The 22,342-nt window shown below is 46.7% G+C and overlaps 1 protein-coding gene and 1 pseudogene across 4 annotated transcripts; one reads left to right on the plus strand and one right to left on the minus strand.

The window, feature by feature from the left end:
* Positions 1-15: 15 nt before the first annotated feature.
* Positions 16-6,138, minus strand: LOC109092587 (annotated as a pseudogene).
* A 1,275-nt stretch (positions 6,139-7,413) lies between these two features.
* cep295 (centrosomal protein 295) lies at positions 7,414-21,032 on the plus strand. Of its 4 annotated transcripts, XM_042765801.1 has the most exons (31): positions 7,414-7,589; positions 7,821-8,021; positions 8,383-8,507; positions 8,596-8,689; positions 8,770-8,880; positions 9,344-9,484; positions 9,990-10,173; positions 10,362-10,499; positions 10,571-10,801; positions 11,043-11,146; positions 12,213-12,380; positions 12,502-12,569; positions 12,649-13,156; positions 13,417-13,570; positions 14,165-14,320; positions 14,407-14,458; positions 14,519-14,565; positions 15,050-15,078; positions 16,046-16,142; positions 16,253-16,423; positions 16,499-16,621; positions 17,534-17,628; positions 17,708-18,032; positions 18,113-18,196; positions 18,518-18,936; positions 19,398-19,547; positions 19,619-19,661; positions 19,738-19,917; positions 20,406-20,496; positions 20,579-20,678; positions 20,827-21,032. In XM_042765801.1, the coding sequence occupies exons 1-31, from the start codon at positions 7,494-7,496 to the stop codon at positions 20,863-20,865; spliced, it is 4,524 nt and encodes a 1,507-aa protein (XP_042621735.1). In that variant the 5' UTR covers positions 7,414-7,493; the 3' UTR covers positions 20,866-21,032. The 4 variants fall into 4 exon arrangements, with proteins under 4 accessions (XP_042621735.1, XP_042621734.1, XP_042621736.1 ...); XM_042765800.1 differs by having other exon boundaries at positions 14,407-14,565; XM_042765802.1 differs by lacking the exons at positions 14,407-14,458; positions 14,519-14,565.
* Positions 21,033-22,342: the final 1,310 nt, after the last annotated feature.

Here is a 22,342-nt window from a genome sequence, read left to right on the forward strand (position 1 = left end):
GAAATATTCCAGATCTATAATCAGAAATATGAATTTAATATGATCATGAATATGAATCTAAAAGAATAATTTAGAATGATGTCATTTATCATATGACAGAGAGCAGTGTTCATTTAGTCAGAAAGCACAAGCATGAGAGACACAGCTACACACAGATCCTCTGATTACAGTGTAAGAACCAATCCAGCAGATGTTTACATCATCTTACAGATAAATGAACACATCTGGGTGCAGACAACAGAGACAGATTGTTCACTCACATACACATCTACTGACAGTGAACAACACAAACCCTTTCACCATCAAGACAATAACCACAAAACCAGACACAGGTGAACATGATCAAAACCACAGGAAATAGAAACACAGAAACTAACGGGACATGACACAAAAGAAGAGTCTTTGGGCTGCAGAGGACGGGTGGAGCAGAATAATGAATAATCAGTCATGGTTTAACTTTGGTTAATCATCGATACAAATGAAGATATCTGAATGAAATCTGAGAGCTTTCTGTCTCAAACCTCAAAGATCCAAAACACTTATAAAGGCACTGTCACACGAATCCAGAAGGATATGTGCATAGATAAAATCCTAAATTCATGGATTCATTCAATGCCTTGGTAACTTGATGACAGTATTATTATTATTATTTTCTAATAAGTTTGCTGTTAATTAGTTAATCAGCAGTGGTCAGGTTCTGTATGACCAGGACAGAGTAAACTGAAACAAACACTACATCACGCTTCTTTCAGTAGTTTAAAACAGCCAATAATATTACAGCAGGATTTCGTCTGTGTTGTGGGGCACAATAATGAATAAATATGTGCTCATGAAAATGCTACCTAAGACAAATTATACTTTTTTTTTCCTTAGACTTTAACATTTTTGAAGCAGTTGCAAAGAAAGATCAGCAAGCAGTGAAAACATAAATGATATTCTGATCCTAGATTATAATAATGTGGCATGGTGTGTTATTTTTCTGTTTATATGTACTGGAGTTTTCTCTGTGTGTGTGATCAGAGGTCTGTTCTGGAGAAGAGCTGATGTTTGGGGTGGATCTTCACTTTTCATCTGAGGTTAACACGACTGCTGCTTTCGAATCGATCTTTGCATTCATGCGGAGAGAAAGCATCTTTCTGGTGTGCATGTGATGTCCTTCCTCTCTCTCTGGAGCTCAGGTCATCACGTCCAGGTGCCGAGGAACACTATCTCTGCAGCTTTCTCAGTGGACGTCACGTGCAGCAGGACAAGCGTACGAGGGACGAGTGCTCTCTGACCGTATCTGACCTGCGTCTGGCCAGCACACACTCACTGTGAGCGTCACGTCTGGAGACAGCACAGATCTGTGTGTGGTGTCGAGTGTTATCTGTCCTTCAGCTGCTCTGGGAGGATGCTCTCCCGCTAAATAAACAAAATAAGCAGAAACGCAGCATGAGGTTACTTCTGAAAATAGCTCTTCATTTTTTCCAGAGCTGTATATGCCAACTGGATCTGTGCAGGTAGGTTAGAGAGTTTCTGATGTAAACACATGCTTTATACATCTCTCCTGTGTCTGAACTGTGTTTCTGTGCTGTATGAGGACTTTCAGCACATTGCTGTGTTCATCACTGTGTTGGGGATGCTGGCTGCGCTTCTGATGCTGTGTATGTGGCTCTAATAAACTACACTACTTCATAAAGCCCCGGACACAACGGAGACTGTCCTGTGCATGTACTGCGACACACAGGAGCTGCTGCTTTAATGAAGATGTTTAATGGTCACTGTGTCAGACTGACCAGCGGAGGAGTAAACAATCAGGCCGTCCATCAGAAACAGTGCTCAGAGACATATCAGTGTTCAGAAGACACCGTCTGACCAAGTTTGCAGTGTTGTGTATTTTCTACAGAACACAATATTTGAAACAGAACCTCTGTCTGTATTCTACACAGAGCACACTGAGACTAAGTGACACAATCACACGCTTCTCTGTGTGTTATTTTAATTGCTAAAAGCTTTTGAAAATCATCAGATATCGCTGGTGCCAATCCTAACAGAATTCCTCAGTTATAATACTTGGCTTGTCTTATATGACCAGAAGATTTCAGTGTGGCTCAGTGTCATGACTGCTAAATAGTAATGTCTAACAGATAACATATTCAGACCCAAAAACATGTTTAACATGTGAGGGTTCTGGCCAAGATATGTGTAGAGGTTCAGAATAAAGCTCAGTTTGTCTTGTCTAACTCTATATTTTGCGGTGTATAGAAAGATCGCCTTCCTCTGTGTGTACGAACTTGCTTTGACATCAAAGGAAAACAGATCTGGAAGTACAAATGTTTTATTTCCAGATTTCCAACATGTGTTTTGGCCATTGCTGACCTTTTCTTAGAAACCTGACGTGTGGCCTGCAGATGTGAAGCCGAGGGGACAGGAGTCAGGCGAGCGGTCGAGGGCTCTAGGGACACGGGGTCAGGGCCGCCATCAGCAGCTCCGTCTTGTACACAGAGTTTCTTCCTTCCATCCGGCTCCAGCGCACCTCCTTGTAAGGACCCCTCAGGTGCGTCCATCTGGCGTCCTGCAGCACGGCGCTCTTGGGCTGGACCGCGCGGGAACTGAACCAGCACCTTACAGCTGCTCTCCGGACCGTTTCGCACTGCAGACATGAAACACGGCTCTGAGTATCCCGGGGTTTATCACTGCTGATGGCTGTAGTACAGCTTGTGTGACGCCGGCTCAGACTCACCGGAGACGGTGTGTTCTCCGCTGGGAGACGCCACTGTGATAGCGGAGGAGTTCCTGATGCTCTCGATGGGGCCGAGGCCCACATGATTACTGAAACTCAACACATGCCAGCCCATGACCTTAGCCAGCTGCTGCACAGCGTGAACCTGATGCTGCGACATCTGCACACACACACACACACACACACACACACACACATAATCATCATGACATCATGAGAGAAATTGTTCAGACAAAAATCAACATTGCTGAAAATGTGTTCACCCGCAGTTCATCAGAGATCAGGATGAGTTTGTTTCTTCATCAGGTTTGTAGAAATGTAGCACTGCATCAGTGTCTCAGCAATGGATGCTCTGCAGTGAATGGGTGCCGTCAGAATGAGAGTCCAAACAGCTGATAAAAACATCACAATAATCCACAAGTAATCCACAGCACTCCAGTCCAGCAGTTAACATCTGGAGAAGACAAAAGCTGAAACAAATCCAGCATTAAGATGTTTTTAACTCAAATATGAGTCCATAATAATCCATAATCCATAATAACACTTCCTCCAGTGAAAAAGTGCATCTGCTGTTGTCTCTCTCATCAGAATCCAGACAAATATTTGTTTATGTATGTATTTGAGTTAAAAACGTCTTAATGCTGGATTTGTTTCAGGTTTTGTCTTCTCCAGATGTTCACTGATGGACTGGAGTGCTGTGGATTACTTGTGGATTATTGTGATGTTTTTATCAGCTGTTTGGACTCTCATTCTGACGGCACCCATTCACTGCAGAGCATCCATTGCTGAGACACTGATGCAGTGACACATTTCTACAAACCTGATGAAGAAACAAACTCATCCTGATCTTGGGTGTTCTGAGGATCATCACATTTTCATCACATTTCCATGTGTGTGTGTGAATAGCTGTAGTGTTTTCTCCTGTGCACCTGTGACAGCAGGAAGTCCTGCAGCTCCTGCTCCTGGTGTGAGAGCGTGATGACGCGTCCGTCTCGATGCACAACCCTGATCTGCTCCACACCGATGTTCAGCAGCAGCAGCAGGTTTGAGAGAATCAGTGTTAACGCTGTGTTGTGTAAGTAAGGTTTGTGCAGAACTGTGTCGTGGTGAGGCTTGTGAAGACATACTTGCAGATCTGCTCGTATCCCTGCGAGGTGATGAGCACTTTGACGCTGGACTCATACACATCGTTGATGTTTGACCAGTGAGCCTGGATCTGAGGGTCCTCTATACGACTGGCCAGAGTGTCGATGGTCCGCGCCGTCCTGAAACAAGAGAGACTTTACACGGTCAGACCTTTGCTCAGTGTTTAACACAATACACACACCTGAAGGAAACAGATCAGTGATCATTATGAAAAGACCTTTTTGACTTGAAAAAAAAATACATGCCTGCTCCTCAGGAAGATGTGCTTGGCGCCTGTTTGATGATCTTCTCCAGGAGCCCCTCGCTCTGCTGCAGCGAGCTGATCTCGGCTTTGTCGTAGGCCATGGGTCCCGCCAGACGCAAGCGCTTGTGTCCGAACGGAGCGCTGGCAGGATGAGGCATCACCACCGAGCTCAGCGTCTGCTTGTGGAACTACACACACACACACAGAGATGAGGAGGAGGAGGAGAGGCGCTCCAGGACGAGGTCTGCGGTGACGTGTGTGTACCTCTCGGATCAGCTGGTGGAGGTTGTGCTCTAACACATACAGATGGTCGTCCGGTTTACTCTTCTCTGGTGAGGCTCTCTGGCTTCTCTTCTCTCCGGTGGAGTGACAGAGAGATGGACAGCTGCAGACCTGCACACACACACACACACACACACACACACACACACACAGAGAGTTGTACTGGTTAATATTATTTAATGGATCTGAGCTAACATGAACAGAAAAGATGAACGGATCCTGTAACTGATGTATTACTCATTGTTAGTTAACGCATTAACCAACGTTGTTGTCAAGTGTGACCATTAATACTAATTACTCACACAATGCATTAATACCTCAGTGCGCTGTGTGTGTGTGTGATGTTGCTCATTTATAAGTGGCTCTGTATAAAAGCGTCTGCTGAATGAATGAATGCGTGCACGTACCAGGAAAGGGTTGTGAGATGATCTGGTTCTTGACGACGATGTGAGGGATCTGTGATTTGATCTGAACAGCTTCACGTGAGAGCTGAGCAAAGATCTCCTTACACAGCAGCACATTCTGAGCCGCCTCCAGCTTCACGTGCCACGTCTGAGAAGCTGAGACAGAACACATGCATCTGATGTGAAACCACTTCAAATGGCATTCAAAACAAGTACGTTCACTAAAACAGGCAGAAACGAATGAAACTGATTTCACTAGTGAGCTTTAAATCAGAGGAGCTTTAGCGTATCTGGGAAGTGTGCTACTGGCATGACGAAGGCTTCTTTACCCCAAAATGTCATCATTAACTCTCCATCATGTCATTCCAAACCTCTCTGACTAAAAGGTCATATTTTGAAAAACTGAAAAAATAAAAATGTCCACACAATGGAAGTCAACGGTCACTAAAACTGCTTGGTAACGTCCATCATCTAAAACAGCGCTTTTTCTGTTCCACAAAGGAAATCCATACGGATATGAACAATATGAGGATGAGTACATGATGACAGAGTGATCATTCTTGTGTGACTGATCCCAATAACGATTATTTACAAATGCTTCTGATATTCACAATCATAGATGTTCTGTATGGGCCACACGGATTCCAAGCGTAATATTCATAATATGCCATCGGTCTTCTGTCTGGAGCGGTGAGTAATGTCTGAGGGCAGCGCGTCTCCTGGATTTTACCAGGTTTGGCTTTGGGCTGTCTTCTGAACAGACTGACTGTGCCGAGGTCTCCGATATCAGGAGACTGCTTCTGAATGGACACCTGGAGAAACACACACACACACACACACACACACACAGAGAGAGAGAGATGGAGAGACACACACACAGAGAGAGAGACAGACACACAGAGAGAGACACAGACAGACACACACACACACACAGAGAGAGAGAGAGAGACACAGACACACACACACACACACACACACAGAGAGAGAGAGAGAAACACACACACACACACAGAGAGAGACACACACACACACACACACACACACACACACACACACACGGTTCATCTGGTGAAAGCTACACTTGGTTAAAGCGCTGCATTACCGGCGCTGCGGTAGCTCAGGTCCCCCAGGATCCACGGCTCCCGGCTCTCCCGCTCCGGCCCGTCCTGCTCCGAGTCGGAGCTCTGGTCGAAGTCCATCCACTGCGCCAGCTTGGCCAGGTTCTGAGACATGGAGAGCAGCGGGACGTACGTCTCCAGACCGTCCAGAGACACCTCCTGCACCTGACGCTCACACTGAGACTCGATGCTGACGCGCACCGCCGGACCTCCAGACATCATGCTGACCGCTGCAGCTCTGCACACACACACAGAGACAGATCACACACTGACACACACACACACACACACACACACAGAGAGACACACACACAGAGAGAGAGACACACTGAGACACACACACACACACACACACAAAGAGACACACTGACACACACACACACACTCTCTCTCTCTCTCTCTCTCTCTCTCTCTCTCACACACACACACACTGATACACACACACACACACACAGAAAGAGACACACTGACACACACACACACTCTCTCTCTCTCTCTCACACACACACACACACTGAGACACACACACACACACACACACACACACACACAGAGAGAAACACACTGAGACACACACACACACACACACACACACACACACACACACACACACACACAGTGATAACAGAAGCGTTATGGAGGTAACTTTAAGACTTGAACACCTGCTGGAAGTGTAAGAGATGAACTGAAGAGAACACAGCGTTATCAGAAACTGACCTCCGGTTTTGTTCAAATTCATTTTATACACAACAGACAGCTTATGGAAATAACTTCTGATCTCACTTCAGCATAGCCATGTTCTTCATCAGTATTACAGTCTTGTTCTCCAGAGAAAATCTCAGTGTTTCACAGCAAGACTTCAGGTCTCGATTTAAGGATGTTAATATTAGAGAACAAGACAAGCATGTAACAGACAGAGCAGTGCCATGACTTCATGAATTACGAGGGTTTTCAGGTCAGAGATGAGATATGAAGCCGCATAATCACATCTGTGTCTTGTTTGTTTGTTTGTGATTCTCGCGCACTGACGCGCAGAGATCTTCCGCTCCGCACTGCTGGACGAACGAGAGCTAGCTCAAATCTCGCGAGGCTTGGTGGGGGAAGGGTTGCCAGGTTTTCTCGACAAAACTCTCACGATTGCTACTCAAATCTAGTCCAATCGCGTTTCGTGGGCTAAAATACACGTTTTTTTCATCCTGGTAAAATTTGCATTCGATGTGATAAATATCACGTTATTGGGGGCGCTTCAACCCGCGGCAAAAGTGCTAAAGTAGACCAATTCCGCGGGAAACCTGGCAACACTGGGCGGGGGTCAAAGTTGAAACGAGTTTTAGGAATTAGTGTTTTTATATATATATGTATTTGCAATAACAGTTGCACTTTATCTCCCTCGTACGCATTAATTCGTCCTGTATGTTTCGTAGATAAATAAATAATTGAAGTCAACAACAACGCCCGCCGTTCCGAAGGCGGTTTAAATAGCGGAAGTGACGCGGCTTTGAAGGAACCGTTGGAGTTTGTTGACAAAGAGCCGATCGAGCAGCAGCCTCTCTCGCACCTGAGCTCTGTGCGAAGAGATGAGGGGAAGAGTCAGTGTGAGGCTCAGTCCGAATGAGGAGGCGCAGCTGGAGAGACAGGAGCTGCACAGGAGGAGGAAACTGCGCCTGCAGCAGGTCAGAGAACCGAGGCTTATCTAGTGCTTCAGAGACTCTCGCGCGCAGGGAGCCGTGACTAGCGTACACTCCTCCAAACACGACTGCGAGGATATTATCAACATTAACAGCACGAGAGCTGCTTTGAAGCGATGTGTGTTATGAAAAGTGCTCAGATGTATAGTTTAGCGAATACAAGTCTCTGTGTGTGTGTGTGTGTGTGTGTGTGATTGTGTGTGCGCGTGCGTGCAGGTGCGCGAGCAGGAGCGCTTCATCGCGCGGCAGGTGCGCGCGCAGGTGCAGGAGCGCAGACAGCAGCAGCTGCAGACGCTCGCGGACTCTCTGCAGCTCCAGTGGCAGCAGCAGCAGATACTCAGACTACAGGCTTTATCCACACACTACCAGCAAAGCCTGGACTCTGTCGGACACGGACACCGCAGCGCTCAGGAGAATGTGAGTCTGAAGAGTCCGTCTCTTTCCTTTAGAGGAATAGTTACCCCAAAATCTGCTCACCCTCAGACCGTCCGAGATCAGGATGAGTTTGTGTCTTCATCAGGTTTGTAGAAATGTAGCACTGCATCAGTGTCTCAGCAATGGATGCTCTGCAGTGAATGGGTGCCATCAGAATGAGAGTCCAAACAGCTGATAAAAACATCACAATAATCCACACCCACTCCAGTCCATCAGTTAACATCTGGAGAAGACAAAAGATCCGTGTTTGTAAGAATCAAATAAGATTATAGTGATGGCACCCATTCACTGCAGATAGCCTGTTTTGGGTGAACCGTCATTTGAGCTGTGTGTGTGTGTGTAGGAGCCTGATCTGGAGGCGCTGGCTCAGAGGAGTGTGGAGAGGCGGGAGCGTGCGGACGAGAGACACCGGGAGGCTCTGAGAGAGCTCAGCACCCGCAGACAGCAGGAAGAGCAGCAGCAGCGACGGTCTGCACACATCTCTGTTCACGCTCAGGGTTTACACAAGTAGTGTCTGAAAGTGATGATGATGTGTGAGCTGTGATTGTGGTAACAGGCACACTGAAGCGCGGAGGAAAGCTCTGCTGGAGGAGAAGAGGAGAGCGGAGAGAGTGGCCAGTCTGCCGCCCCCTCGTCCAGACCCAGTGGAGGTACCGCCGGCTCCGCTCCACACGATCAGCTGTCACAGAGCACTCCGCACATGTCCTTACTGTGCTGTGTCCTCTCTCAGAGCATCGGGAAGAAGACGCCACGTCCGCTGAGGCCAGCCGCAGCAGAGCGTTTCTCTCTCACACACTGTCACATGACCGCTGTGGACCGAGAGACTGACCCCGAGCACCAGGTACATGCACACGCACTTATGACATCAGAGAAAAATACACTCTCTTGAGATTTTATGTTCAGTATGTCTCAATCTAGTTATTCATTACCTCTGATTGATTTTCAGAGCAATAATTATTCTTTGTAGCTAAATGGATTCAGAATGTTTAATGCAAGGATTAAACTACAGTAAAATCTAGTTTAACCCCAAAATAGCGATACATTGTCATAAACGGTTATTAAAAGGATCTTCACACTATTTTAACACTCATATTGTCTTGTGGCTGCTGTGAAAAGGTCAGTATGGTAATGTTTTCAGATCATCTCCAGTTACTTCCATTATAAGTGCCTCACTGATTTGAGAAAAGGAAATTCAAAATTCAGTTTGTGGTGGTCAACTTCTTGTGTTTTTAACATCGAAGTTGTTGCCTCAAGCTTTCGTCTTGTTGCTGTTGTAACGTGAGCGCTGTGGTTGTGTTTCTCAGCCGAGCGCTCAGCAGGCCGCAGCGCTGGAGGTCCAGCGTCTGGAGGAGCTGCGGCGAGAGGAGGCTCGTGACCGGCAGGAGCGGCTGGAGAGAGCACGTCTGAGAGGAAACCACGCGCTGCGGACAGAGCAGCACACACAGGTACAGCCCTGCTCTGGTGAGCGTCGCTTAGGGATTTCTTCTCATAAACAACAAGAACACGGTCTTCTTTTTGATGAAACACCAATGCTTATACAGGATAATTATGCATTTATTATAGCAACTTGTGTTATTCTTTCAAGCAGACATATTTATTTATATGAATAAATTTAGATTAATCTTTAGGGCTACTAAAGTTTTTCAGTCAAGAGCAGTGAGTGATTTTCTGCTTTTCTTTTGTTGCTTGATTAACATCAATGACTCTGACAATTGCAACTAAATTAGGCTGCTGTCCCTTTAAACCCGAATGCACAGCTGCAATGGATGCAGTGCACTGATACACGTTCTCCCTACTGCTTATGTTCACTTAAGACATAATCAACTGTGTGTGTGTGTGTCTCTCTCTCTCTCTGCGTGTGTGCGTGCGTGTGTGTGTGTGTGTGTGTGCGCGTGTGTGTGTGCTTATGTGTGTGTGTGTGTGTGTGCGCGTGCGCGTGTGTGTGTGCAGGATCGTGCGCGGCTGCTCTGTGAGCTGGAGCGTCTGCAGCAGGCTGATCTGATGCGCCGCAGGCAGACAGTGAATGCCGTCCCAGCTCAGATCTTCCAGCCTCTCTACAGACAGCAGGAGCTGCGGGACGAGCAGCAGCGGGAGCTCGAGATCGCCTTCCAGGACGTGTGCACGGAGGAGCGCAGTATGTGCTCTCCACCACATCAATACACGCGTCCCCAGGACAGGAGGGGAAGCTATGAGTGCTGATATGATTAGACCAATAACGCATTAAACATCAGAGCAGGGCTTGTGTTGAGTGAGCACTCGTGTGGTGTGTGCTTGTGCAGAGGATGTGATGTTAACGTGTCTCCATCATGTCAACTTCTCCAGAGGTCAAAGGTGACTTGGTGCTGCAGCTGGTGCCCGAACCTCTTCCTCCCCTGTCCTCCTCTAGTCATGATGAGGAGCTGGATGTGACCCTTGACCCTGAAGGGGAGGAGCCTGAGACCCCGGGATCTGAAACGGCAGGTGAGCACCACGTCACCTGATGGGACCGCAGTCGAGATCGAACCTTTAGTGATGTTCTCTGTGTTCGGCAGCTCCTCCGGCTGACGCGGGCAGACAGGCTCTGAGCAGACTGCTGGAGCGCATCAGGAGGCAGAGAGATCAGAGGAGCCGCCAGCAGACCGCAGACACGCCAGAGACGTCACGTGACGGAGACACACAGGAGGAGGCCTTGAGTGTTGAAACTGGATCCTTGAGCAGCCAGGAAAAAGCATCAGGAGGCAGTTTAGAGCAGGAGACGCCTAGCACAACACACACTGAGGACGGTGAGCGTTCAGCTTCACTTCTGTGAAATATTACACCAGTTCAAAGCAGAAACATTCTATTCCTCAAGTGTTCCTGCACCAAGATCCTAACAAACAGAACAGCCTAAAGGGCATCTTACACATGCATGAGCTTTTCTTGGTTGAACCGACCCTTTAAGTCTCATTTTGTTTTTCCAGCTGCCTTGTGTTGTTGTGTAGTTATGATGCTTGTTCTGATTTCTCCTCTGATCTCGCTCCTCAGCGCCTGATGTTAGTGATGAAGCCGTGGTGGCAGGAACGGTGCTGCCGCCGGAGGAGCGGGTCCATGTGGAGAGCGAGAGAGCGCACATGGAGCAGCCGACCCATGTGAGTTAGGACCTCACTGTCTGTCACTCTCAGATGATCATTAAGAGCGTGTTCAAGCGGCTGAGCTGTGATGAGACCCTACTGTTCCTGAAGTGCTTGTGAACACACATGCGCTCTGTGAAGGTGCCTACACTTGAACTGAGCTCAGACCTCACAAGGACGCCAGCATGCTCTGATAGCACACACCAGATTAATAAATACATAAACAAGAAATACTGATTTGAGTTTAAACCAGTTCATTTTCTAGCTTTTAGATTCTTTTAACCTCTGTTAAGAACAGTCATGGAAAAACCTGGGAAAGTCATGGAATTTTAAAACCGCACTGCCATACCAGACTTTCACTCGCGTCTCAGAACAGCTGACAGAACTCTCACTCGACATTTGCACATCTTTTAAAATCTTTTTAAGCACTCATTTGCACCTCTGACTGTTTTTTGCACGTGTGTAAAGCCGTTGTGCATCAGTACATTGGATCCGTGCATTGTGTTGTGACAGCAGCCGTCTGTCATTAATGTTAATCAAGCTACAAAAGACAGAATCACTCACTGCTCGACTGAACAACTTTGGAAGAACTTTGATCTGTTTTTAATTTACAGTTCATTCAGTTTTTGTTTTTCTGTACCTGTATACTACTGTTAGACTGAAACGCAGTTGAGATCCTGAGTTTAACTGATAATATTGGTTAAATAAGTTATAATATTCAGTGATGTGGTGATATGTTCTCTGTGTGAGTAAGGTCTGGTGCAGTTGCAGCTTGTACTTATATTGAGACTGTTAGTATGAAAAGAGAGAGACTGCAGCATAGCACCGATATATTTGAGAGATGTTTGACCAATCAGAATCAGTGTAGTGATGTGTAATGATTCCTTTTATATAACTGATGACCTCCATTCAAAGATATCGTGTGCACATTTGTAACCGCACATCAGCTATTCAACAACAGCTGTGAAGGTCTGTCCTGCAGTCAGAGGCTGAACTGGTGTGTTTACTAGCTGTTGGTTACAGAGCGCGTGTGTGTGTTTCTGTTGGTTCCTTGTGTTTGTGGGTAACATGCTGTCCTCGGCAGGTGGAGGCGCTGTTGAGACAGCAGCAGGAGCAGCTGGCTCTGCTGGAGGAGCTGGAGGAGAAACGCCGTGAGCTGGAGCAGCGCTTGAGAGACACTCAGCAGACCAGCGCCACACTGCAGGAAGCTGCTCGCAGGCAGAGCACAACACTTCCTGAACCGCCTGCAGAGGTGCGCTCATTCACACCAACACAGAGCATCAACCATGTACTGTTGAGAACGCAGAGTGACATTGAAGTTATGTAGTAAATGATGACAGGAACGATCTGAACATTGGGTTGTGTGTGTGCAGGTCAGGTCAGATGTCACGCAGACGCAGAGACTCCATCAGTACCAGCAGAGACTCCTGGAGCAGAACAGGTCTGACCGAAACACACTGCAGCAGTAACACACGTGATGCAGCCTGTGTGTGATTGTTTGCCTGCGCTCTTCTCTGTAGACTTCATAAGAAGTGTGTTGAAGAAGCTCGCCGACGGCTGGAGGAATATCAGCATACTCTGAAGTTACGATACACCATTGGCAGCACGTCAGCAGCACTGCAGCAGCCTTCTGTTCCTCTGGAGACACCATCTGCCCACCGCCCTGCACTTCCTCTCGTTCTCAACCCCGATGCTCATGTCCTGCATCCAGGAGAAGCACCTGCTCCGTCACAGCCTCCGCAGCCAAAGCCCTCTGGATCTGAATCCAGCTCACCGCAGGGTGGACAGGAAGACCGTGTTCCTGAGCAGGACCGGCTTCCTCTTCCTCCCCCCTCCGTGGTTCTGGAGCTCCTGCGCAGCCGGCAGCATCATGCAGTGCCGCGGTCCTCTGAGGTCAGTGGTTCAGTGACAGAGCTGTCCTTCGGTCCAGTCCAGACTTCAGTGCGATCGGTGCCGCTGCTTCAGGACAGACAGGAGCTGAGGAGACAGAGAGACCTCCTGCAGGCTCTGATCACAGCAGACAGACAGGTAAACCTCACCTGTTTGTTTTCACCCAGCGCAGCACAGAGAGAGAGTTCAGCAGTAAATGCATTTGAAATAAAAACTATACAACAGTCTTAACTCTTGTTGAAGATAGAATTCACCTAAAAAAATAAACTGTCAAATTTAAACTGTTTAATTTGGAAATTGAAAACTTTAAGGTGTGTTCAAGCCAGATGTGTTTCTGAATCAGTGTTTTGAACTGTGCATCACTTCAGTCCTTCAGTAAAGCGTGGTTGTTCTGGCAGGGTTCAGCGTCGAGCTTCAGTGATGTTCAGACAGACCGGACGACTTTGAACACTTTGCTAAATGCCATTGAGGAAGCTAACGGCCACACCAGAGCCCTGACAGCACCCAGCCAACAAGACGGAGCCACACACACCACGACAGTCCTCTCAAACAGTAAACTGAGTGCTCAGACTCTCTCTCACTCACTCTCTCACTCTCGCTCACACTCAAACACACAAGGCTGGGTAATGGCACATAAATTTGAACTAGCTAAAAATTGTATTTATTCGAACAATACATAATTATGACATCACATTGAGTGAAAATGATGTAAATACAGTGGGGTTTTTTTTAATCAAAATGCTCTTCTCTGGAGTTGTTTTTCTTACTAAGTTTGGAGCTCTTGACATTGAATGGTTTTCCTGAGGTAAATGTAATGTTACGCCACATTGTTTACGTTTATTTGGTGCTGTAACTAGTAGTAAAGAGGAAGAGATCTGTCACATCACATTAAAGAGCACCAAAACCCCATTTATTGTTTGAATTTGTGATAATGTACAGAGACTCTTTTATATCAAATGTTTATTGCTGTTATTGAATATCAGGAGCGCTATGAGTAATGTTTAGTGCTGTTTTGTTCAAGATCTTTTACTCTGTTGATGCATGATTTAACAAGTGATACCAGTTCATGAAAATTAATATGGGCTAAAACTGATGTAAAAAGCAAAAGTCAACACACACAATAATGGTGCTGGATGTATCTTGTAGGCTCTGTGTGTGATCCAGCCCCAGTGCATCGTGGGCGAGTGAAGCCGCCAGTGTCTCGTCCACCCGCCCGTTTGGCCTTCTTACGGCAGATGGAGCAGCATGAACTCAGTGCTATACAGGAAGTGGATTCGCCAGTCAACATCAGCCTGGACGCAGGTACACGAGCTCCAGCTCATATCCTCAGTCAGGATGTGTGTCTGACCTCATGTGACGAGTCTGTGCTCTCTGATTGGCTCCTGCAGAGCTGCAGTCTGTTGATGTGAGCGGGTCCAGCAGCACGTCTCTGCCCGCCATCTCCTCTGAAGACGCTCACAGCGTGGCTCACAGGTCACAGGTCACGGGCAGAAGCAGCCGCATGTCCTGGAGAGAGACACTCCTGTGTGACTCCACAGCCTCAGCGAGTAAGAAGCGCCACACTCACCGCTGCTCTGGTTTACAGCTGGGCACTACAGTGGGGAAGCTGTGTGATGTGCAGAACAGAGCTGGAGGCTCAAGAAATACAGTGTGTTCGTTAGAAATCTGTCTCTGAAGCCTGCTTCCCTTGGTTACCGTTGCTAAGGCTGTCAGGCGAATTTAGTTCAGGAGTGATTAAATAAGATCTGGTTTAACGGTGAATTCATATTAATAATAATCTATAGTCATTGAGGACTTCAGGATGCGTCCAGAACAGAGATACAGGGAGAGACCTGTGATGCACAAAACAAATGTTTAACGAGACAAGCGTGAGTTCTCTCCCAGTTATTCTTGATGATGTTTTTGTTGGCGTGCACATGACTGTTCAGAACCTTTTAAATGTGCGAGAGGCTGGTGGATCTCAACCACAGGGTGACTTGATGACCTTACGTTATTCAAAATGATAAAATAACGTTCTCGTTCTGTTCTTAGGTCCGTCCAGCATGAATCCCCAGCACGAGGTAAGACTGGTCAGTGTCTCAGTGATGATAATCTGCTGGTGTGACACACATGACCTCGCTGACGGCTCATCTGAGATCCACAGGTGTGCGGATCAGTGATGAATACTAGCCAAATCTGAGCATGCGTCACACCAGTGATTATGCTAGAGAAGCTGTGTGTGTGTGTGTGTGTGTGTGTGTGTGTGTGTGTGTATGTCTGAGCAATGATGACAGTCTTTTGTACCTGAAGTACATGTGAATAATACATGTATGATAATGAAGGTCTCTACACTTGAACTGAGCTCAGGTGAACAAGCGTGTGTGTGTGTGTGTGTGTGCGTGTACGCGTGAGTGTGTGTGTGTGTGCGTGAGTGTGTGTGTACGTTTGTGTGTGTGTGTGTCTGAGCAATGATGACAGTCTTTTGTACCTGAAGTACATGTGAATAATACATGTATGATAATGAAGGTCTCTACACTTGAACTGAGCTCAGGTGAACAAGCGTGTGTGTTTGTTTGTGTGTGTGTGTGTACGCATGTGTTTGTGCGTGTGTGTGTGTGCGTGCGCGCGTGTGTGTGTGTGTGTGTGTGTGTGTGTGTGCGTGCCTGTGTGTGTGTGCGTATGTCTGAGCAATGATGACAGTCTTTTGTACCTAAAGTACATGCGAATAATACATGTATAATAATGAAGGTTTCTACACTTGAACTGAGCTCAGGTGATCAAGCGTGTGTGTTTGTTTGCGTGCGTGTGTGTGTACGCATGTGTGTGTGTGCGTGCGTGCGTGTGTGTGTGTGTGTGTGTGTGTGTGTGTGTGTGTGTGTGTGAGTCTGAGCAATGATGACAGTCTTTTGTACCTAAAGTACATGCGAATAATGCATGTATGATAATGAAGGTCTCTACACTTGAACTGAGCTCAGGTGATCAAGCGCGTGTGTGTGTGTGTGTGTGTAATCGCGCTGTGTAAATCTGTTCTCTGTGTTTGTTTGCTAGTGCTTTGGTGCTGTTGGTCCAGACTACCTCTCATCCACTACGATCTCGACAGGAAGCTACTCCACTAGTGACCATGAGCCCAGTTACGCCATTTCAGGTGTGTTTAATCATCACATTCACATTCAGACTTTGTTCTGGAAGCATCCGGATCGGTCCTGTACGGGGGGGTGTTTCTGAGAGGAGCTCATGTCTGCGTTTCCTTCTCAGATGCGTCTCATCTCTGCATCGAGCCTGACGTGTGTGGCCGGTCACCCAAATCCAGTTCCTGTCACATGACCACTGACCAGGCACAGGAAATGAGAGACTCTGCGCAGCAGATCATAGATAAATACAGCAAAGAGCTGAGCGCTTCACTGAGGCGCGCGGGAGTGACCTCAGGTACACATGTCATCGGGTCAATTAGCATGTCAGGCGTGAGCAGGAAGCAGAGATGCTCACTTGTGCTGTGTGCAGGTGCAGTGAACAGCAGCTCAGCGTCTCCGTCCTGGTCCAGTGCGCTTCAGGAGGAGTGTTCACTGCATGATGGAGACGCAGCGGAGCGCAGGAGCAGCTCTCACAGTTCAGCCGAGCTCTCAGGTGACCTCACTTCCTCTGCCCTTTGACCTCCAGTTCCATTTGCTAGCCATACACATGGGTTGATTTTAAATATTCGCTTTATTGTACTTGCACTTGTGTTTCAAACCCATAAATGTGCTTGTAATGTGACACAATTGCTTATCACTTTTGACTAATTGGTCATTTTGACATAATATCATCAATTTGTTGATGTGGTAAGCAGTAAAAATGTAGTCTATCAGCATGAAATCTTTTAGCAGGCATGGACTGAAGATGATCGGAGAAATTCTGTCCAACTGTCTGAAAATAGCGGATAGGAATTTTGGCAGATTATTTTATAATTGCGTATGTATATATATTAAAGAGTATATCAGTATGACCCAAGGATTTGGTCAAGACCATGACAAGCAATACACTTTTTGACCACATGGCAGCGCTGTCCTGAACCTGGGCACCTTGAGAGTACCATGGAGCCGATGACATCCCACCCTTTGTAACGATATGCCAGTGTGTTCATAAAATGTAGCATTTTAAATCAAAATGGCCAGAGCCCAAAATTGCAGACTTGGGACAATTTAATATAATGTGATTTCAGAATGCTGCTCTGAATGTAAAGAGACCAGAGTCTTGTAATTTTGGGTCACACTGTTCAGAAGTAAGACAAATAATTTCTCATATCTCCTGATCACTAGATGGCACTGTGCTGAAACTGTGCTGGAAGGGTTGTTATAACACACACCACGTTTGGTCTGAATATGCTAAAGCATTGTAGGGAGATAGCCGTAGGTCCATGCTCTTCATCAGATCCATAAGCATGCAGATTTGAGCTGCTGGTGGTGCTAGCAAATCCGACTTTGTGTGGACATCAGTGCCTGTGCTGAAGATTACACTCTGAACCCGGACAAGCACTGAAGAGTCTTATTCTTTCTCCAGGTGTTTTCCAGCCGCTACAGCCTCATCCAGACGTTGACTCTTCCTCTTCATCATCTAGAAATGCAGTGCGAGCTGATCAGAGCACTAGAGCACAGGTACCGTGTGTGCGTGTTTGATTCTCCTGACTCTGTTCCCACGCCTCTCTCCACGCTAATCTCTGCTGGCTCCTGTCAGGGCTGGAGCGAGGCTGTAAACCGGATCCTGGAGCGCCTCTCTGATCAGTTATCCATCAGACGGAGCGAGCAGGGTCACGGCACCACGTCCGCTGAACCTCGTCTGTCGCCCTCCGTGTGTGGTGATCAGCACTCGTCCACTGTGAGGCAGACCCGGACCGGTCACGTGCACAGCACACTCTGGAGCGCTGAGGATCGGTCAGCCTCTCCTGATCAGTTTGCCTTCAGCCGGTTGATTGGTAGAGCGTCAGATATGGGTTCGTCTCAGGTGTTTGATCAGAGCAGCGTCCTCGCCGATGGACCGGAGGAAGTGACTCAGAGCACAGGTAATGATGGGGCTTCGCTGTGTGTGTGTGTGTGTGTGTGTGTGTGTTTCATTGCTCTGACTGTGCTTGTGTTTGTTCAGCTGCAGGACCAGCGCAGCGCTTCAGTCCGGTCAGATCATCGCTCCAGCCGTCAGCGTCACAGATGATGACCGATGAGCCACAGGGTAAATGACAAACACCACAGCTGAAGAGATTCCTCACACACTCCTGCATTTGTTATACATATTTAAACTATTACAGTGTGTTAAGACTCTGCTCTGTTGATAGTTCTGAAGCTAACCAGCAGTGATTATTAATAATGCACCGAAAATGAATTTTCAGTTTTTAGAAATATGAATACATTTGGTGGTCCCTCGTGATGACAGTATTGTAATATGTGTAGTAACACTGTGATAACTCTTGAGTTATCTGTAGCATGCTGTATTCTGTTCCCAGCGTCACAGTGGTTCTAGTGTTCAGTGTATGTTGTGTCTTCTGTGTTGTAGACGATGCATCAGATTTGTTTCTTCCTCTGCCTTCTGAAGTCACTGCCAATGAGACGGCAGACTGTTCGAGGGCTCTCTGTGTCCCGCTGGAGGCAGAACCGTGCTGCGCTGCTGAAGCCTCTGACTGGCTGGAGGCCACAGATCAATCCCTGACATCCCTGCAGCATCTCCGAGTCGACACGCTGCTTCAGTCTCAGCCAGACCTGCAGATCTCCATGGATGAGCTCTCTCTTACCCACGAGTCCCTCTGCGACGCGGACGCTGTGGCTCCACCCACTGCTGCAGACGTGAGCCTCATGCCACGCTCCCCTCTCAAGACCTCTCTACAGGAAGACCGGCTTGAGCCCGCAGCTCAGATGCCCTCACAGGAAGTGAGCTGGGAGCCGCCGCACCTGACCGAGCTCTTAGAGCGAGCACAGGTAGAGTCTGACGTCACAAACACCTCGCCACACTGCAGCAGACCTGTGATTCACCACCTGCTTCTGCAACAGATATAACACACACCTAGATGAACTGGTTTCCACAGGTCCTTAAAGTCTTGGTTATGGACTTAAATTTGAAACAACTAAATTTAATCGTTACCATAGACACTGTCCTGTCGCGCTCATATGGTGTTAATTTTATTTGTGCATATCTTAAAAAAAAAAAAGTCTTTGATTTGAGCTTAAAAATCCTGCGGTACCCTGTGCACTGAAATGAAGGCTGTAGATTTTAAACTAATTGATTTGATATGGCTGTTAAATCAGTCAAATCAGTCGACGTTGTTGCAGTGTCTTTGTATGGTGTAGCATTAATGGGTTCATTCCAGCAAAACGTCAGTCGGTAACAGGAGTCGGATCAGGCGTGTTTATCTGATCACGTGACTGTGGTTGTGTCTCAGGCGGCGGGTGACGTGAAGGGCATCCTGGAGGAGTCCACCATCTCCTTCATCAGTCTGCCAGAGTCAACACTACAGGATCCTGAGCTCACCCTCACACAGACTCCAGACACAGGAAGTGCTGCACAGGAAGTGGAGTGTGCTGGCCGTGAGGTGAGGGTCTGTGTGTGTGCTGCTGCTGCGTGTGTGTGTCGTTCAGAGCTAACGAGTCCTGTCTCCTGTAGGGTGAATCACAGAGCCGGTCAGAGGAGGCGTTCCCTCGTGCTGGTGGGTGAGCCGCTGCTCTGGACTCACACAGGTGTGTTTGTGTAGGCTGAGTGTCACGTGACTCTGTGTGTTGCAGTGATGCTGCTGGAGTTTCAGAGCTCTTCTGCTCAGCAGCAGCGCCGGCGGGATCGTCTCGCTCAGAGGTCAGCGCTCAGAGCCGCCCAGATCAAAGCCAGACACCCAGAGTCTGGGAAAACCACACCGGTCCAGAGAGTGTCCAGAGCCACAGGACGCACAGATCCTGAACCACACACAGGTGACCCGAGCCCCAAACCACGAGAGATTTTTTTTTTTTTTTTTTTTTTTTTTGCCTTTAGTTTGTTTTTGTGCTGACCTTATTAGACGTATGCATCATCTTACGTTGAATTCTTAGATTTAATCAGTGAATTCAGTTACAGATGCTTTTGGGCTGTTAATCAAATGAAATCAGTGCCCACAAAATCCATCTCCGCACTGCACAGAAGCTGCATCTAAAGTGGCTTGAATGCATTTACACTGTATAAACAATGATTTGAGTACGTTTGAATATTTGGTTATGGAATTAATGTATAAAAAAACTTTCATATGAAACTAGGTGTCAGTAGGTGGTGGTGAGTCACTCTAAATGATCAAGTCAGCGAGTAAGCGTTGGTTAAAACTATGCATTCAAAATGTGGATTCATTTCAGCTTCCATATTATTAAAGTGACTACAGTGTAATTGTAGACTATACGTAAAGCTGAATACACACACTGACTGCTTGCAGCTGACAGACTGAAGAGCGTGGCTGAGGTGCGGATCTGCTCGGATGAACACAGACGCCGTGAGGAGGAGCAGATGTACAGCCGCACACAGAGGTACCTGCACATCACATGACACAGATCTCTGTAGTTAGTTCTGGTGCTGCGTTTAAAGGTTTACGGCTGAACCTCCTTTCAGATTGTACAGTCAGTTAGAGGAGGTTAAACAGAAGAAGGAGCTGCGGAGCCGTCAGGAATCATACGCTAAGAACCGTGAGAAGGCCAGAGACTTCCAGAAGGTGAGACGCTCAGAAACACACAGTACTCACACACACTTCACATTTGCCTCACCAGGATCTTTTCTTTTCTTTGCTTGTGGGCTGAATTATGACTGAAGATTCAGCCAATTATTATGAGATGTGTGACGTGCCTCTCTGTCTCTTGCAGAAGACGCTGGAGAAACTGAGGGCCAAACTGAACCGCTGACGTGTTTGGAGATTCATCGCTGCTGTTTGTTATTAGTCTCAATCAGATTTTAAAGTGCCGAGATATTTTATTTTTCTGTGTCTGTATGTTGTGTATTTTAAGTAAAATGTTGTTTTAATTTAATCGAGTCATCAGTGTGATTGTGAATAATAATACACTGCCCTGTTTTCCTGTTGCTCTCTGGAATTGTCAGTCTGCAGTAAACAAAGCAGACGTCGTTACATCTATTACTAGTGACTCAGGACTAAACCTCCTGGCCCTGAGAGCGGGATCAAACCAGAGCACACTGCGGCACCTGCTAGTGTTCTCAGTGTTAGATAGCCGCCACTAAGTGTAGTGGTTTTAGATATGGAATGGCTTTGGGCTGAAATATTAATTAGGGGTCAAGCACCTAATTTTTGAAAGTTTGAAAAACCTACTTTTTTGAGACAGTTTGTCTGATTTTCACTAAATTTGGCTCAGATCATATTCAAACCAAACTGACAAAAAGTTAAGGACTTCAAGTTGATTAGTCAAACCTTTCTTGAATAGTGTTCAAACAAATTTGATGAAGAACACGCAAAAAAATGAACATGAGGCTATCTATCTCTGCAATGCTTTAACATAGAGACCAAACTTGGTGTGTGTTATAATAACCATGACTTGAGGCTACCTGCACAGTTTCAACACAGCGCCACCTAGTGGTCAGGAGATATGAAAAATTATAATTTTTTTGTAACCCCACTACATGTGGACCAAAAGATCATCAGATTTTCACACAAGACAAAAATATATACTTGGAGTCCATCTGTTCAGAGGTGTTTTCAGTCAGCGGGGTGACTATCAGGTGTCAGTGCCTGCTCTGTTTTACTAAGAACAGAGATCTTAATTTTTCCTCTTCAAACCTGTCTGACTGTTTAATGGAAATTAAAGGGTGGATGAAACTCAACTTTCTTAAACTAAACTGCTCCAAAACTGAAGTCTTATTAATTGGAACTCCTTTGAATGTCAGTAAATGTAAAGATTTTAGAATCTCAGTAGACAACACCCAATTGTCCCCTTCTGGTCAGGTTCGTAATTTGGAGGTTATTTTCGATGCCCAGCTAACATTTAACTCTCATTTTAATAACATCACGAAGGTTGCTTTTTTCCATCTGAGAAACATTGCGCGCATCAGACCGTTTCTCTCTAGGCCTGATGCAGAGAAGCTTATCCATGCTTTCATCACATCAAGGCTTGATTATTGTAACTCTCTCTTTGCGGGTTTACCAGCAAACTCTATTAAGAGGTTGCAATATATTCAAAACTCTGCCGCACGTGTTTTGACTCACACCTCATCACGTCATCACATCACACCGGTGCTCCAGCAACTGCACTGGCTTCCAGTTCAGTCACGTATTGATTTTAAAGTTCTGATTTTAACTTATAAAGCAGTACATGGGCTGGCTCCAGATTACATCTGTGATTTGGTTACTCCATCCATTCCTGCTCGCTCTCT

This window comes from Cyprinus carpio, chromosome A11 (assembly GCF_018340385.1).
Source record: "Cyprinus carpio isolate SPL01 chromosome A11, ASM1834038v1, whole genome shotgun sequence".
Classification (NCBI taxonomy): Eukaryota; Metazoa; Chordata; class Actinopteri; order Cypriniformes; family Cyprinidae; genus Cyprinus; species Cyprinus carpio.

Coding starts and splice junctions, on each gene's coding strand:
- cep295 (XM_042765800.1), top strand. CDS start 7,494: ATGAGGGGAAGAGTCAGTGTGAGGCTCAGTCCGAATGAGGAGGCGCAG. Junction 10,500..10,570: donor CCCGGGATCTGAAACGGCAG/GTGAGCACCACG, acceptor TGTGTTCGGCAG/CTCCTCCGGCTGACGCGGGC. Junction 14,321..14,406: donor CAACATCAGCCTGGACGCAG/GTACACGAGCTC, acceptor TGGCTCCTGCAG/AGCTGCAGTCTGTTGATGTG.